This window comes from Eucyclogobius newberryi, unplaced genomic scaffold (assembly GCF_026437365.1).
Source record: "Eucyclogobius newberryi isolate DKJ021-1_F unplaced genomic scaffold, fEucNew1.0.hap1 SCAF_22, whole genome shotgun sequence".
Taxonomy (NCBI): domain Eukaryota; kingdom Metazoa; phylum Chordata; class Actinopteri; order Gobiiformes; family Gobiidae; genus Eucyclogobius; species Eucyclogobius newberryi.
Genome location: NW_027315857.1, coordinates 23,996,125 through 24,013,954, shown reverse-complemented (window position 1 = coordinate 24,013,954; position 17,830 = coordinate 23,996,125). Strand labels below are relative to the sequence as shown.

Here is a 17,830-nt window from a genome sequence, read left to right as displayed (position 1 = left end):
ACGGACAAAACACGGATAAACTCAAGATCTAGCTACAGTCGACAGGGGAACAAGGTCTGTAGTGGAAAACGATTGTATTTATGAGATATTTGAAATGTTTTATGGATGTATATGTTGTGAAAATATAGTACCAATGTAATGAGTTAGAAATACGGGGATTTACGTCCAAAATGTAATTGTCTTTTTATTTTATTCTGTCTAGCTCTTACGTTGGTTGAATGACACGGAAAGGCTCATTAAAAGACATTTAACCATCAGTTCTGGCCTTCTCAATTCGACTGGACGCTACATATTTATTATTTTTAGATTTACCAGTACTTTGTGAGCTTGAGTCATCCAATGTCGGCTGAACATGTAAGTTCCAGTCGCCACCACGGACAAGGGTTCCCTCAGAGTGGTTTGCAATCAAATCCACAACTTCAGTACAGAAAGTGAGGTCGCCTCCTGGTGGAGAATATACACTTATTGAAGTAAACACACTTCCATTAATAGTTCTTTTGACAAAACTCTGTTCAAAGGCCTTTCTGCTTGAGATCAATATGGCCACTGCCCTTATGTTTGCCCCTGTATGAGGAATAGTAAAGTCTGTTGTATCTAATGTTTTGTAAGTTCAAGTCATTCAAATGGGTTTATTGTGGGTATATAATATACATGTTCTCTTTTCTCATCTTTGTCAATATCTTTGACCGTCTGATTGGACCCAGTATTCCATTAACATTAAAAGATGCAATTCATAATTTTTCAGATGAGGAGAACATCGTGGAAGTCATCAAACCTTTGTATTTTCAACTGAAGTTAAACCTGTGTGTAATTGTCCTCAACATGCTGTCCACCTCCTGATCATCATTAAACATCATGGTCTGTGACGTGATGATAATCCACACAAAATATACTATTCAGAGTTCTGAAAAGATCTGGAGTTGGGGGTCTGTGACTCCACTTATTGATTCATGACCCAAATTCTTAGTTCATAGCCATAACTCTTGATAATAATTAAACTATGATGTTAAAGCATTCAACATTTCTTCAATATCTGTCATTTATCAGGAGACACTACTGAAACAAATTGAACTGAGTAAATAGGGAAGTAATTAATGTCAGTAAACACACAGTTTAAACACTCTTACGTTCAAACTGACTTTGTTGGTCGATCTTGGGTCATGTATCAGGAAACTAGACTCAAGTTTACTTTTTGACTGTAACGTCATGTGCAATATCAACATCTCACATTCATCTTGTCAATAGAAATCATACAGGCCTCTTAAATACAATTATTATTATGATTTTAATTTCACAACATTCAAATGTCATACTGTTGGAATCCAGGGACAGGGCTGATAATACTTATTTGATACATTTGCAGTCATAGTTACTTGCTTTTCGTGGACTGGCTCATGGACTGTGCCAGGCAAACATCTGAAGTCAGGGTGGTCCTGGGCTCACAGGGGTCTTGATGTTATCTGGATCATCCAGTACAGCCACAGGGGGGCGCACCATCACCGCCCGTCCATAAACTACATTCTTTATGACATTGGGGAACCATTGGACACTGAGGATGTTTCAAAAGTGGAACGTGTCCAGATTCTGACTGGTACAGGAGCACGAGAACACAAATGATGAATAATGAAGTAAAGATGATCTGGGGTGAGTGCGAAAAGTCAAATCAAGTCATGTTCTTGTGTTGAGCTGAGCTCAAAGTATTGATTTGATGAGGAAAAAGCATCATCAGAGTAAATGTGAAAGACAATTCTGACACTGGTTTTGTGATCTAATGTGATCTAAATACAGTAATCTACAGCCGTGTGTTGAAGAGGTTTGATGCAGCGACACATCCCTGAGGAACCCCTGTGTGACACGGCAACAACACAGAATCAGGTCTGCAGTGTTCAATAGGAAGTCAAGGGACGTGCTTTTTATTATTAAGTTCAATATTACAGTTAGAGAGTTGAGAAGGAGCAAATGCTAAATCTTGATAGTTATATATTAGTTTATAAAACAGAAAAGACATAATCTGCAGCTTGTCTCTTGGACGCCCAGGGCCACTATTGCCAAGCGACTGTGGACTGCTACAGTTCAGAAAAGTGCCTTTATTTGACAGTTTGATAGCAAACAGATATCAGTCACAGCTGTGAAATCAGCTGTGACCTGAGTAAATGTAAGTGAATCTGGGTGTTTCTGAAGTCAAACAGTTGAGTTGACACTTGTACACGGATCAGTTTTGGAGACGGTTGCACTTAGAGTATATAAGAGGAGAGTTTGGTCCAAGTCAGTACCTCAGACTGAAGGAGCCAAACCTCGACTGAAACAGGTTAGTCTCTTCTTGTGACTCCACAGCTCTTCAACACAGATCTCTTATACTAAATATGAGTTTATAATCTACAGTAAACCAGGGATTCATCTTTGGACGCCTGCATCACCGTCATGAAGCTGCTGGTTTTGTGTCTGCTCTTTGGTGCGGCTTTGGCCACAAGTGAGTTTAAGTATGAAGGAAATGTTCAAGTATTCTGTATATTCTGTACTTACATTATTTCTGTTGTTCTTGTGGCCTCCATCAGCCGATTCATCTGAGAATCAACTGAATAATGAAGGTGAGAATCAACAAAATCATGTGGCATCAATAGGGACTTTTCAGATTGAATTCAACAATACAATATAACTTTGTGCTTGTGTGTTTGAGTATTAATAATTACATTGTTTGTACTGTTCTTGTGCCTCACAAGAGAGTGGGCTGATAAATGGAGGTGAGTACCATCAAAAATGAGACTTTTCTATTTGTATTTATTTCACGAGTCAGTAAATATAACTTGTACTTGTATGTGACGATCCTTGTAGAAGTTCTGAATGTTGAAGATCCAGACATGCAAGGTAAGCAGACTGGACCTTCATCTTGATACTGTAAAATGAGAAATAATCAAAGTTCCCAAACTTGTTTTTCTCGTCAACAAAACAACTTCTCTCTCTCGATCAGGGAAAATATTCACATATTATTTTTTAATCCTCACAGATATCGCAGACCCAGAGTCTGTGGATGAGACTGAACTGAGTGAAGGTGAGTTATAATGTTAGAGACAAACGACATTGTTTATTGAAGAGGTTTTACAGAGCGTGTTCTGCTGATTGTCTTTACGATGCACATTGTATCTGAGGACACTTTTGAACACAAGATAGTTACAAACTCTTACATTCAATACAAATGTTCTTTTCTAGCTGAACACGGAGACAGTGCTGAAAGGGGTAAGTTTTTCAAACAATGAAGTCTGTAACAATAAATGAGAAACTTAATGTTAAATGATCTTCAGCCAAAAGATCCTGTGGAACCAGAACCGGATCCACCTATAGGCCTTCGACCTGGTATCGCCACGGAAGCCGTTCTTACATTTATTTTACAACTCAAAGGCACTGGGCTCTTGCACAGGTGACTCGACTGACACACATCATAATAAATGAGTGGTGGATAGGATTAATATAATGTACTCTCTTTTATTCAGAGATCTTGTGAGGCCCAGGGTGGAACTCTTGCAGTTGCTCACAACAGTGGAACCAGCAACTTTCTGAAAGCTCTTGCTTCTGGAACAGCAGCTTGGATTGGACTCTCTGATGCACAATATGTTAGTCACTTTACCCATTCTGCTGGAGTCAAACTCAACAAATTATTCAAAAATATTTGTTCGTTTTATGTTTTTAGGATAATTATTGGCTCTGGATCAACGGAGAACGTTATGTCTATGGCAACTGGTGTAGTGGAGAACCCAACAACTACAAAAGACAAGACGAGAGCTGCACTTGCATCAACTGGAGCAGTAAATACACCAGCCTGTCTGAGATGAACTATGACTGTATAATTGTGTTCATGTGGTTAACATATGTCTTGTTACCCTCAGGTGCCAAGTGCTGGAATGATTTGAACTGCAAATCTTCCCTCGGGTACATCTGTGAGAAAAAGTAGCTCTGAACTCCTGAGCTGCCACAAGCATAAACCCTGATTTATGCTCTAAAATCAACGCAAATCTGAATCAACAGTTTTCCTTTTTCCTGCTGCAACATAATGAAGGAGTGAAGAGAAGAGTCTGATGTTGGAGGTGGTCTGCTCTGAGAGCCTTGTGCTTCATAAAGAGCAGAATGAGTGGATTTGAAAGATGCTTTAACTTCTCTGTTCTTTTCTGTCAAATGTGATTAAAACGCTCAAGCATCAAACATGAGTCTGTGTTTGTCTGGAATAGTCCTTTAGATAAAGGAGATGTTATTGCCTTGACTAGAACTTTCCACAACATGGTAATGATGCTACCAGACCAAGATACAGGTCAGGGGTCTCATTTATAAAGCAAACGTACAAAAATACTACGTATATAATCTTCCACTTTAAGTTTGGGATTTATAAAACGACATCTTGACCCTAAAATTGGCATATTTTAAGCAGTTTCTGTGTTTTTTCACGTTTCACTTGATAAATAAGACCCTAGATCAGTGCAAAAGAGACACCACTCACAGTCAGAAATGAAATATTTCTGTTTCACTTAAAACGCATGTAATGAACAAATGAACATTTAAACCCCTTATCAGTCCAGCTGATTTTTCCTTAAATGTCTGACTAAAATGAGCCCCAGTTCAAACGGAAGCTGTTTCTTTCTCTTTTTCTAGATAAAAAGGCCTTTTAACTTTTCACCTGGACATTTACAAAGTAAAATTGTAACACACTGGCCCACATTGGGCAAATACTCACATGTCTCAGTACAATCTAGGTCCCTTTCATTGAAATAAAGGAAAGTAAATGGGATAAAATATCTGGAACCTGGAATCACCGGAACCTGGATTGAATTGCCATAAGCTAACGCCTCATCCACTGAAGTGAATCTCTTTATCTTCCCTTTCATGTTGATGCTCAGCGTTGTAGCATAAAGCAGAGTGTCTTCCACATCCTTCTCTCTCAGGCAGGATTTCACTGGATCAAAAGCTTTGTGATTCTTGACCGCTTGCACTGAGTATTCATTGGAAAAAAGAGACTTGGGGCTGGGTTGATCCGGATTGTTCTGCGGCGAGGCCATAATATGCTCTTTATCACTGAAGTTGTTGAAGTTCAGTATGATATGTCTGGGAAGCTGGTTTGGAACCGGTTCTGGAGCCAGGGGGCTCCAATCTTAATTTTCCAAGCTTTTGTTGGAAGTTTGAGATAGTCAGGGATCCAGGTCTCTCTATTTTTGACAACATCTTGACCTCAGTGTCCTCTGGGATACCGACATTCCGCATATTACATATTTGCTCTCGGTTCTCCAGGTCGTCCAGTTTGTCTTTCAAAACATGCACCTGGTTTGTCACTTCTGCCTCTTTGGTTTGTAAAGTAGAGATAGTGTCCCTCAGGTTAGAGACCTCCTCTCTAACCTGTGAAGACCTGCGTCTTCACAGACATTTTTAACACCTCCCTGGAGTCATGGCATGTCCCAGTCAGCTTCAAGTCATCCGTCATTGTCCCTGTCCCCAAGAAGCCCCGGATCACTGGACTTAATGACTAGAGACCTGTGGCTGACGTCTGTAGTCATGAAGTCATTTGAGCGCCTGGTCTTGACCCGCCTCAAGTCCTTCACCTCCCCCCCTGCTGGACCCCCTGCTGGACCCCCTGCAGTTCACCAACAGAGCCAACAGGTCTGTGGACGACACCATCTACCTGGCTCTCCACTTCATCTTGCAGCATCTGGACTCCCCGGCAACCTCTGCCAGGATCCTGTTTGTGGACTTCAGCTCTGCTTTCAACACCATCCTCCTGCTCTGCTCCAGGACAAGCTCTCCCAGCTCAACATACCTGACTCCACCTGCAGGGGGAGCACTGGCTTCCTGACGGATCAGAGGCCGTGCGTGCGGCTGGGGAGGAATGTCTCAGCCGCTCGGACTATCAGCACAGGAACTCCACAGGGCTGGAAGATACAGAGGTAGATACAGAAGAAAAGAACAGATCACATATACATCTACACCATGTTCTTCATCATCTAATCATCATCAGTCATCATGGTCTGTGATGTGGCGATAATCCAGACAAAAAGTACAACTGAGAGTCCTGAAAAGATCCGGAGTTGGGGGTCTTTGATTCCACTTTTTGATGCATGACCCAAATTCTTACTTCATAGCCATAACTCTTGATAATATTTAAACTATGATGTTAAAGCGTTCAACATTTCTTCAATATCCTTCATGTATCAGGACACGGTACTGAGCTCATATAACAAAAATTAAACTGAGTAAATAGTAAAGTAATTAATGTAAACACACAGTTTAAACACTCTTACGTTCAAACTGACTTTGTTGGTCGATCCTGGCTCATGTATCAGGAAACTAGACTCAAGTTTACTTTTTGACTGTAACGTCATGTGCAATATCAATATCTCACATTCATCTTGTCAATAGAAATCATACAGGCCTCTTAAATACAATTTTATTTTCATTTCACAACATTCAAATGTCAAACTGTTGAAATCCAGGGACAAGGCTGAAACTCACTGATATTTGTTTTGAATACCATATAAGAGTTTTAATACTACGACAACACAGCTCAATAAAGCTTGCGTAGATCGTCCTCTGAGGCATCCGTGGTATTTATAAAACATCCAATAGGAGCAGGACTTTGCTTCAATGTGCTCAAACTGAGACCCGCCTGTAAGTTCTGCTCAACATCTGGAGATTTATACGGGGAAAACACCACACACTAGCTGAAAGGACATTCATGAGATGATTTCAAATGTAAAAAAACAAACAAATACTTGTATTTGGTATCCAAGACTCTCTATATTTGACAACATCTTGACCTTCAGTGTCCTCTGGGATACCGACAATCTGCATATTATATCTTCGCTCTCAGTTCTCCAGGTTGTCGTTTTACAAAACATGCACCTGGTTTGTCAATTTTGACTCTTTGGTTTGTAAAGTAGAGACAGTGTCCCTCAGGTTAGAGACCTCCTTTCTAACCTGTGAAGACGGACATTTTTAACACCTCTCTGGAGTCATGGCATGTCCCAGTCAGCTTCAAGTCGTCCATCATTGTCCCTGTCCCCAAGAAGCCCCGGATCACTGGACTTAATGACTAAATCAAATCAAATCAATTTATTTTTGTAAGGCCCAAAATCACAACAACAGTTGCCTCTGAGGGCCACAGGGAGAAATGAATCAACAATGTCTGTGGTGGCGATGGAGTCAGACAATGTCTGTGGTGGCGAGGGACGATGTCCCAGGGTCCTCTGTCCTTAGACTCTCCTTCTCGGCCAGGAAAAACTACAAAAAAAACGTCTTTGGGAAAAAAGCGTAGAAACCTGGAGGAGTTCCAGTGAAGGAGAGATCCGACTCTCACAGACGGACAGACGGACACGAGGGAGACTGGAGCTGGACCCACTCTTCAGGCAGATGAGGGACCGACTGAGGCGAGCTGGACCCACTCTTCAGGCAGATGAGGGACCGACTGAGGCGAACTGGACCCACTCTTCAGGCAGATGAGGGACCGTCTGAGGCGAGCTGGACCCACTCTTCAGGCAGATGAGGGACCGACTGAGGCGAGCTGGACCCACTCTTCAGGCAGATGAGGGACCGTCTGAGGCGAGCTGGACCCACTCTTCAGGCAGATGAGGGACCGTCCACACGGGGCAGGGACCACTTCACCAGGGGAGGGGCATCTGGGTCCACAGGTCCTCAGGAGTGAGAGAAAGAAAAAGAAGGCGGTGAACAGTTTGCAAGTGGAATTAAAAAATAAATATTGTTTGATAGCATAAGTAGTCAGAAGAAGAAGAGGATAGTGCTCAAGCTGTCATACTTCCACCAGCATAGTTACTCCTAGGGCAGCGTAGCTAAAGCTGTGGGTTTATGTTTCTGTTCCTAACTAGTCTGACCATAAGCGATTTCGAAGAGGAACGTTTTAAGCCTGGACTTAAATGAAGAGACTGTGTCAGCATATTTAACATGGACCGGGAGCTGATTCCATAACACAGGAGCTTGGGAGCTAAACGCTCTACCTCCTACAGTACTTTTAGAGACTCTTGGCACCACCAGAAGGCCAGCATTCTGAGAGCGAAGAGCTCTGTTTGGATGATATGGTTCTATAGCATCTTTGAGGTAGGATGGGGCCATGTCATTTATGGCTTTGTAGGTCAAGAGTAGAATTTTAAATTTGATTCTAAACTTGACTGGAGCCAGTGAAGAGACTCCAGCACCGGCGTAATGTGCTCTCTTCTTTTTGTTCCTGTTAGTAATCTTGATGCTGCATTTTGAACCAGTTGAAAGCTTTTTATGGAGCTTTTAGGACACGCTGCAAGCAGGGAGTTACAGTAGTCTAATCTAGTCGTTACAAATGCATGGATAAGTTTTTCAGCATCACTTTTAGGCAGAATTCTTCTGATTTTGGCTCTTGTTGCGCAAATGGAAATAGGCTGTTTTACGGACTTGATTTATATGAGCTTTAAATGAGAGCTCCTGGTCAAATAAGACTCCAAGGTTTCTTACAGTAGAACTGGAGGCTACACCAACATTGTCCAGTGTGACTATCTGCTCAGATAGATCGTCTCGTAGATGCTTAGGGCCAAACACAATGACCTCGGTTTTTTCAGGGTTAAGAAGCAGGTAGTTTAGTGTCATCCAGGTTTTTATCTCCTTCACACAAGCACTAAGTCTGTCTACTTGATCGCTCTGATCAGGTTTCATTGATAAATACAGCTGAGTGTCATCTGCATAGCAGTGGAAGTTAATGCCATGCTTTCTGAAAATGTTGCCTAATGGCAGCATATAAAGAGTAAACAGAATTGGACCGAGTACCGAACCCTGTGGCACACCGTAAATTACTTTAGAGCAAGGTGAGGAGCTCTGGTTTACATTAACAAATTGGTACCTATCAGATAGATATGATTTAAACCAGCTGAGGGCTGTTCCTCCAACACCTACATCACATTCTAACCTCTGCAGTAGAATGTTGTGGTCAATGGTGTCAAACGCTGCGCTGAGGTCCAACAGAACCAGGATTGAGACCAGTCCATCGTCAGCGGCTAATAACAAATCATTTGTGACTTTAACTAGTCTAGTTTCAGTGCTGTTGTGGGCTCTGATCCCTGACTGGAAAACTTCAAATAAGTTATTGTCCTGCAGGTGGCGACAAAGCTGTTTTACTACAACTTTTTCAAGGATTTTAGAGACAAAGGGAAGATTTGAAATAGGTCTGTAGTTTACCAATAGGTCGGGATCTAGATTAGGCTTTTTCAGAAGAGGTTTAATGACTGCATGTTTGAAGGATGTGGAACATAGCCACTTTCGAGGGAAGTATTTATTATATTAAGAATAGGGTCTATAATTAGGGGAAGAATGTCTTTGAGGAGTCTGCTTGGAATGGGGTCTAGGACACAAGTTGAGCTTTTAGAGGACATAATGGCTGAAGTTATCTCTGCTTGATCAACAGCTGTGAACCTTTCTAAGTTTACAGGTGGATTTATATGGGACGTTAGATTTACAGCTTGGGCTAGTTCAGGGCTAATAGCGGGGGTAATTTCATCTAATTTATCTCTGATTGTTTTTATTTTATTGTTAAAAAATAGGAGGAAATCATCAGAGCTGAGTGTAGCTGGGATTGAGGGCTCTACTGCACTGTGACAGTTTGTTAGCCTAGCTACAGTGCTGAAAAGGAATTTAGTGTTACTTTTGTTGACTTCTATTAGATTTGAATAATATCTGGTTTGGGCCTCACGCAGAGCCTGCTTATAGGACAGCAGGCAACTTTTCCATGCTTTTAAGGATTCTTCGGTGTGAGAGCGACGAAATAATCCCTCTAACTTTCTAACTCTTTGTTTATGTGAACGCAGTTCTTGGTTGTACCATGGGGAGGCGCGCTTTGGCCTAATGACCTTCTGTTTTAACGGCGCTACAACGTCAAGAGCAGACTTCAGAGAATTCATGGTCAAGTCGACAAATTGATCACTTATACTGGGACTAAAACTGTCCTCAGCAGGATCACATGACGTGATCACATGACGTGATCACATGACGTGATCACATGACTTGTCACTGAATATTGGCTCCATTATTTCTTTGAATTTTGAGATAGATTTTTCAGATATTGTCCTTTTCATTATAACTTTATTTTGTGGGACTGGATGATCTTTAAGAATAAACTGAAGGTAATTAGGAAATGATCTGACAATATAGGGGTTTGAGGGAAGACAATGAGGTCACTAATCTCTGTTCCATACGTTAGGACAAGATCCAGAGTGTTCTTGTGAGTGTGAGTCGGTTTATTTACATTCTGAGTGAAACCAATGCTGTCTAACAAGGCGCTGAAGGCATTACTGAGAGAGTCATCACTCATGTTCACGTGGATATTAAAGTCTCCAACTATAACTATTTTATCCCAGGCTAACACTAAGTTTGATATAAAGTCAGAAAACTCTGTTAAAAACTCTGAATAGGGACCAGGAGGTCGGTAGATAACTATGAACAAAACTCCTTTTTGGTTTTTCATATTTGGACATGTGATTGACAGCATAAGGCTTTCAAATGAGTGAAATGCATTGTTAGTTTTAGGGCTCATAAGTAGGCTTGAGTGTGAGATCACTGCCACACCACCACCTCGGCCTGTGCTCCTGGCAGTCTGAAAGTTAACATGGCTGGGTGGGGTGGACTCATTTAGTCTGACGTAGTCGTCTTGTTGAAGCCACGTTTCAGTTAGAGCTAGAAGATCTATGTTATAGTCACTAATTAATTCATTAACTAAGAGCGATTTGGAGGAAATTGCTCTAATGTTTAGCAGTCCACATTTTACGTGTTTATTCATTTGTATACTTGTGTCATTTGTGATTGTTATTTTCCTTAAGTTATTTGGTCTGACGCCTGAAATATTTTTTCTGAGATGTGACTTTTTGGCATTATTTGTACGAGGGACACGAGGGACACACACAGTCTCTATCTGTCTTGAATCTGAACACTTCACATGTAACAGAACGGGCGAGAGTTCAGCGACAGAGGAGCGTCTTAAACTGCTGCTCTGCGCCCGGGGCTCATCCCTAGATGGTCACTTAACACGACTAAGACTATCGGTCAAATTCCGAACTAATAGGGATGTACCCTCCGAAGTCGGATGGATGCCATCCCTGCGTATGAGCCCGGGCTTTCCCCAAAACGCACTCCAGTTATCAATAAAGACTACGTTGTTTTGAGGGCTCCATCTAGATAACCAGCTGTTGAATGCTGAAAGACGGCTGTACAATTCAGCATTGATCCGATTGGGCAGGGGACCAGAAAATATTACAGTGTCTGACATCGACTTCGCTAGGTCACACACCGCGGCTACTTGAACTTTGAGCACCTCTGATTGTCTCCGCCGGGCGTCGTTACCGCCTGCGTGAATCACGACTCGCCGGAAACGGGTCCTACTCTGCTTTAAGATCCTAAGGTTTCCTTCGATGTCACCCATTCTGGCCCCCGGGTAACACCTAACGCTAGCAGCTGGCAGCTTCACGTCTCTAACAATAGAACTCCCGATTACAAGAGTTTCTCTAGTGTGTTCAGCGGGCGTGTGATCGCTGAGGGGAGAAAACCTATTATAGACGTGAAGCTCACGGCGCTCTAAGGTTCGGCGTTTAGCGCCTTGTCCCCTCCGAACTGTCACAAATTGGTCCCTATTCTGTTCCTGGTCTAGTCCCGGCTGCACGGGAGACGCTGAGGGGCTGAGCTCGGCCTTACTGCTACTGCTAATGCTAATGCTACGCCCTGGAGCGCGGTCCGGTAGCCCTCGCGCTAAAACCGAACTATAACTGGACTTTAGCTCCTCTAAACAGCGGATCCGCGCATCTAACTCCGTAACCCTGGCCTCCAAAACTACCACTACACTGCACTTCACGCACCTGTCGTCAGAGAAGGAGCCAGGGTTCTGACTCGACATATGACAGCTCAAACAGGTAAAGGTTGGTCCAGCCATGACGCTAGCGGCTAGGCTGCGCTAGGCTAGTGCAGGCTGGAGCTAGAGAGTGAGGAGGGCTTTTTAATCCACGAAATACTGAAAAGTGAGCGGTTTGAGCCTCCGGATTGTTTGCGGAGAAGTCAACGCTCACCTTTGTGTATATGATGCGTAAATAGTGTGTATAATTCGTGGATTAATCGGTAAAAGGCTCTAAGAACGAACAGCTCTGAAAACGCGACACACTCACCGGAAATGACGTCCTCTCAGGCGGAGAGGACTAGAGACCTGTGGCTGACGTCTATAGTCATGAAGTCATTTGAGCGCCTGGTCTTGCCCCACCTCAAGTCCTTCACCTCCCCCCCTGCTGGACCCCCTGCAGTTCACCAACAGAGCCAACAGGTCTGTGGACGACACCATCAACCTGGCTCTCCACTTCACCTACAGCATCTGGACTCCCCGGGAACCTACACCGGGATCCTGTTTGTGGACTTCAGCTCTGCTTTCAGCACCAGCCTCCTGCTCTGCTCCAGGACAAGTTCTCCCAGCTCAACGTTCCTGACCGGGCCTGGGTGCACGGTGGCTGGTGTGGCTGGAGTGCCGCTGGCGTCTGGGCGCTCAAGGACTGGTGCCGGTGATACGCTAGCTAGCTTGGGTGTAACATTTCTAGCCTGGTTCTCTGCAGCATTTTTATTCTTGATCTTCTTGGACATGTTCTTGAAATAATCTGGAAATTCCCGATTGTGGGACAAATAAAGGCTTATCTTATTGGGAGTGTCTACAGAGCCGCGGCGGGCGCCTGAAACTGCCATGTTATTTTGTGCCGCGGCTCCTGAAACTGCTGCGCTATTTGACCGCGCCGTTTTAGACCGCGCCGAGTTAAGGTTAGGGTTAGGGTTAGGGTTAGGGTCAGGGTTAAGGTTAAGGTTAAGGTTAGGGTTAGGGTTAAGGTTAGGGTTAAGGTTAAGGTTAGGGTTAAGGTTAAGGTTAGGGTTAAGGTTAGGGTTAAGGTTAAGGTTAGGGTTAAGGTTAGGGTTAAGGTTATGGTTAAGATTAGGGTTAGGGTTAAGGTTAGGGTTAGGGTTAAGGTTAAGGTTAGGGTTAAAGTTAGGGTTAAGGTCAGGGTTAAGGTTAAGGTTAGGGTTAAGGTTAGGGTTAGGGTTAAGGTTAGGGTTAAGGTTAGGGTTAGGGTTAGAGTGTTAGGGTTAAGGTTAGGGTTAAGTTTAGGGTTAAGGTTAAGGTTAAGGTTAGGGTTAGGGTTAAGGTTAGGGTTAGGGTTAAGGTTAAGGTTAGGGTTAGGGTTAAGGTTAGGATTAAGGTTAGGGTTAAGGTTAGGGTTAAGGTTAGGGTTAAGGTTAAGGTTAGGGTTAGGCTTAAGGTTAAGGTTAGGGTTAAGGTTATGGTTAAGGTTAGGGTTAGGGTTAAGGTTAGGGTTAAGGTTAAGGTTAGGGTTAGGGTTAAGGTTAGGGTTAGGGTTAAGGTTAGGGTTAGGGTTAAGGTTAGGGTTAGGGTTAAGGTTAAGGTTAGGGTTAGGGTTAAGGTTAGGGTTAGGGTTAAGGTTAAGATTAAGGTTAGGGTTAGGGTTAAGGTTAGGGTTAAGGTTAGGGTTAGGGATAAGGTTAGGGTTAGGGTTAAGGTTAGGGTTAAGGTTAAGGTTAAGGTTAGGGTTAAGGTTAGGGTTAAGGTTAGGGTTAGGGATAAGGTTAGGGTTAGGGTTAGGGTTAAGGTTAAGGTTAGGGTTAGGGTTAGGGATGAGGTTAGGGTTAGGGTTAAGGTTAAGGTTAGGGTTAAGGTTAGGGTTAAGGTTAGGGTTAGGGTTAGGGTTAAGGTTAGGGTTAGGGTTAGGGTTAAGGTTAGGGTTAAGGTTAGGGTTAGGGTTAGGGTTAGGGTTAAGGTTAGGGTTAGGGTTAGGGTTAGGGTTAAGGTTAGGGTTAGGGTTAGGTTTAGAGTGTTAGGGTTAAGGTTAGGGTTAGGGTTAGGGTTAAGGTTAGGGTTAGGATTAGGGTTAGGGTTAGGGTTAAGGTTAAGGTTAAGGTTAGTGTTAGGGTTAAGGTTAGGGTTAAGGTTAGGGTTAGGGATAAGGTTAGGGTTAGGGTTAAGGTTAGGGTTAAGGTTAGGGTTAAGGTTATGGTTAAGATTAGGGTTAAGGTTAGGGTTAGGGTTAAGGTTAGGGTTAAGGTTAAGGTTAGGGTTAAGGTTAAGGTTAGGGTTAAGGTCAGGGTTAAGGTTAAGGTTAGGGTTAAGGTTAAGGTTAAGGTTAGGGTTAGGGTTAAGGTTAGGGTTAGGTTAGGGTTAGAGTGTTAGGGTTAAGGTTAGGGTTAGGGTTAAGGTCAGGGTTAAGGTTAGGGTTAGGGTTAGGGTTAAGGTTAAGGTTAGGGTTAGGGTTAAGGTTAGGGTTAAGATTAGGGTTAGGGTTAAGGTTAGAGTTAGAGTTAGAGTTAAGGTTAGGGTTAAGGTTAGGGTTAGGGTTAGGGCCAAGGTTAGGGTTAGGGTTAAGGTTAGGGTTAGGGTTATGGTTATGGTTATGGTTTTGGTTAAGGTTAAGGTTAGGGTTAAGGTTAGGGTTAGGGTTAAGGTTAGGGTTAAGGTTAGGGTTAGGGTTAAGGTTAAGGTTAAGGTTAGGGTTAGGGTTAAGGTTAGTGTTAAGGTTAGGGTTAGGGATAAGGTTAGGGTTAGGGTTAAGGTTAGGGTTAAGGTTAGTGTTAAGGTTAGGGTTAAGGTTAGGGTTAGGGTTAAGGTTAGGGTTAGGGTTAAGGTTAGGGTTAGGGTTAGGGTTAAGGTTAGGGTTAGGGTTAAGGTTAGGGTTAAGGTTAGAGTTAGGGTTAGGGCTAAGGTTAGGGTTAGGGTTAAGGTTAAGGTTAGGGTTAGGGTTAGGGTTATGGTTAAGGTTAGGGTTATGGTTATGGTTAAGGTTAAGGTTAAGGTTAGGGTTAGGGTTAAGGTTAGGGTTAGGGTTAAGGTTAAGGTTAAGGTTAGGGTTAAGGTTAGGGTTAAGGTTAGGGTTAAGGTTAGGGTTAGGGTTAGGGTTAAGGTTAGGGTTAAGGTTAAGGTTAGGGTTAGGGTTAAGGTTAGGGTTAAGGTTAAGGTTAGGGTTAAGGTTAGGGTTAAGGTTAGGGTTAATGTTAGGGTTAAGGTTAAGGTTAGGGTTAGGGTTAGGGTTAAGGTTAGGGTTAGGGTTAGGGTTAGGGTTAGGGTTAAGGTTAGGGTTAAGGTTAGCCATGAGGCTATATGGCAGTGCTGCGGTTCCTGAAACTGCTGGGCCATTTATCCGCACCGCGGCTCTGCAGACACGGCCTTTCTTAATAAGTATCTAGTTTCTTCATATTTCTGCTCCCACATAAAAAATATCGGGTCTCCCCAGGTGAACTCGTAATAAAGTCGGATGAATGATTCAACTGCCGCTGAACAGGCACGACTAAGCTAGTCGTCCATCATCCTGAAAGTCCTTCAACCTTTGTTTTTTAATCTTATCAGTAATTATCCATTTATAAAATGCTGTCCACCAACTAATCATCATTAAACAACATGGTCTGTGACGTGATGATAATCCACATAAAAAGTACAACTGAGAGTCCTGAAAAGATCTGGAGATGGGGGTCTGTGACTCCACTTATTGATGCATGACACTTACTACATAGCCATAACTCTATATATTATTTAAACTATGATCTTAAAGCGTTCAACATTTCTTCAACATCCGCCATGTATCAGGACACGGTACTGAGCTCATATAACATACAGTAAATAGGAAAGTAATTAATGTAAACACACAGTTTAAACACTCTTACGTTCAAACTGACTTTGTTGGTCGATCCTGGCTCATGTATCAGGAAAGTAGACTCAAGTTTACTTTTTGACTTTAACGTCATGTGCAATATCAATATCTCACAGTCACCTTGTTAATAGAAATCATACAGGCCTCTTAAATACAATTTTAATTTCATTTCACAACTTCAAACGTCAAACTGTTGAAATCCAGGGACAAGGCTGATAACACTTATTTTGATACATTTGCAGTTATAGCAGGGGTGTCAAACATCCGGCCCGCGGGCCGGATTTGGCCCGCCAAACGTTTTAATCCGGCCCGCCAAACATTTTGAATTAATATTTAAAAAAAAAATGTTTTTTTGGTTGTTGCTGTTCATAGAACCTTAGTTACTTCCGTAACCTTTGTTAGCGCTAAAATTACACGTCCCACAATGCCGCTGGTGGCCGCCCCTACCCCGCGCGGCTCTTCACTGCCGTGTGTACTGCAGAGGGAGAAGTGCTGAGAGAAGTAAGACACGCGTTTGCACACTTTACAGCACTTACGCACCTCAGAGCAGAGGTCTGAGCGAGGACAGAGACATGTAGCTTCATGAAACACGTGGAAGAAAGATGGATGTTAGAGTTGTGCTAAAAGTGGAGCTAACAACAAGAAAACTAACTTCTGTGATGATGCTCTGTGAGGAAAGCATCCTCTACAAACCTGGACAGATCAGGAGCCACAGGTAAAAACACAGGTCAGAGTGTAATAAAGTATGAGCATGACTGTGTCCACACTAATGTGACTGAACACAAACACAATGACCTCATATGAGTCACTACATCCAGAGTCTCGCTCTAAAACCTACAAACCAAGTTAGAAATCTGGGGGTAATAATGGACTCAGACTTGAACTTTAATAGCCACGTCAAATCAATAACATCAGCAGCTTTTTACCATCTAAGAAACATTGCCAAAATAAAAAATATAGTGTCAAAACCAGATTTAGAGAGACTTATCCATGTGTTTGTCTCCAGTAGATTAGACTGTAACGCCCTGCTCACTGGTCTCTCCAAACGAGCTGTAAAACAGCTGCAGTACATCCAGAACGCTGCTGCTCGGGTCCTGACCAGAACCAGGAAGTACCATCACATTAGTCCTGTTCTCAGGTCTCTGCACTGCCCCCTGTGGCTCAGAGAAGAGACTTTAAAGCAGCTCTGCTTGTGTACAAGTCTCTCCATGGCCTAGCACCAAAGTACATCTTGGGCATGTTAGTGCCATATGAACCATCTCGGACTCTGAGGACCTCAGGGACCGGCCTCCTGCTGGTGCCAGAGTCAGGACTAAACATGGACCGGCCTCCTGCTGGTGCCAGAGTCAGGACTAAACATGGACCGGCCTCCTGCTGGTGCCAGAGTCAGGACTAAACATGGACCGGCCTCCTGCTGGTGCCAGAGTCAGGACTAAACATGGACCGGCCTCCTGCTGGTGCCAGAGTCAGGACTAAACATGGACCGGCCTCCTGCTGGTGCCAGAGTCAGGACTAAACATGGACCGGCCTCCTGCTGATGCCAGAGTCAGGACTAAACATGGACCGGCCTCCTGCTGGTGCCAGAGTCAGGACTAAACATGGACCGGCCTCCTGCTGGTGCCCAGAGTCAGGACTAAACATGGACCGGCCTCCTGCTGGTGCCAGAGTCAGGACTAAACATGGACCGGCCTCCTGCTGGTGCCAGAGTCAGGACTAAACATGGACCGGCCTCCTGCTGATGCCAGAGTCAGGCCTAAACATGGACCGGCCTCCTGCTGGTGCCAGAGTCAGGACTAAACATGGACCGGCCTCCTGCTGGTGCCAGAGTCAGGACTAAACATGGACCGGCCTCCTGCTGGTGCCCAGAGTCAGGACTAAACATGGGGAATCTGCGTTTCAGTTTTTTGCAGCTAAACTCTGGAACATTCTTCCTGAAGATGTGAGACAGGTTCTACTCTGACAATGTTCAAATCTAAGCTAAAAACAGTTTTGTTTAGCTGCACATATGAATGAAAGGATTTTTTTTCTTTGCACCCTTCTCTTTTGTTTGTGATTTTATTAGTTTAGACAATCAGTTGGATTGATAATTTTTAATGTAGTTAATTTTATTGTATTTCTGTTTCTGTAATTTCTTTGTGATTTTAGTGCAT

At 43.3% G+C, this 17,830-nt stretch overlaps 1 protein-coding gene across 1 annotated transcript; it reads left to right on the top strand.

Annotated features, from left to right (window-relative positions):
* The first annotated feature begins 2,171 nt into the window (after positions 1–2,171).
* On the top strand, positions 2,172–4,190 carry LOC140371804 (ladderlectin-like). The gene is made up of 11 exons (XM_072459015.1): positions 2,172–2,308; positions 2,383–2,470; positions 2,556–2,588; positions 2,721–2,741; positions 2,833–2,865; positions 3,005–3,049; positions 3,208–3,234; positions 3,300–3,415; positions 3,489–3,608; positions 3,686–3,800; positions 3,882–4,190. The coding sequence occupies exons 2-11, from the start codon at positions 2,422–2,424 to the stop codon at positions 3,944–3,946; spliced, it is 624 nt and encodes a 207-aa protein (XP_072315116.1). The 5' UTR covers positions 2,172–2,308; positions 2,383–2,421; the 3' UTR covers positions 3,947–4,190.
* The last annotated feature ends 13,640 nt before the right edge of the window (positions 4,191–17,830 follow it).

Bases quoted from the DNA above. Each gene is read 5' to 3' on its own strand.
- LOC140371804 (XM_072459015.1), top strand. From the start codon at position 2,422: ATGAAGCTGCTGGTTTTGTGTCTGCTCTTTGGTGCGGCTTTGGCCACA. The intron at 3,235-3,299 runs GTAAGTTTTTCA...AATGATCTTCAG, and splicing joins CGGAGACAGTGCTGAAAGGG to CCAAAAGATCCTGTGGAACC. The intron at 3,801-3,881 runs GTAAATACACCA...TGTTACCCTCAG, and splicing joins CACTTGCATCAACTGGAGCA to GTGCCAAGTGCTGGAATGAT.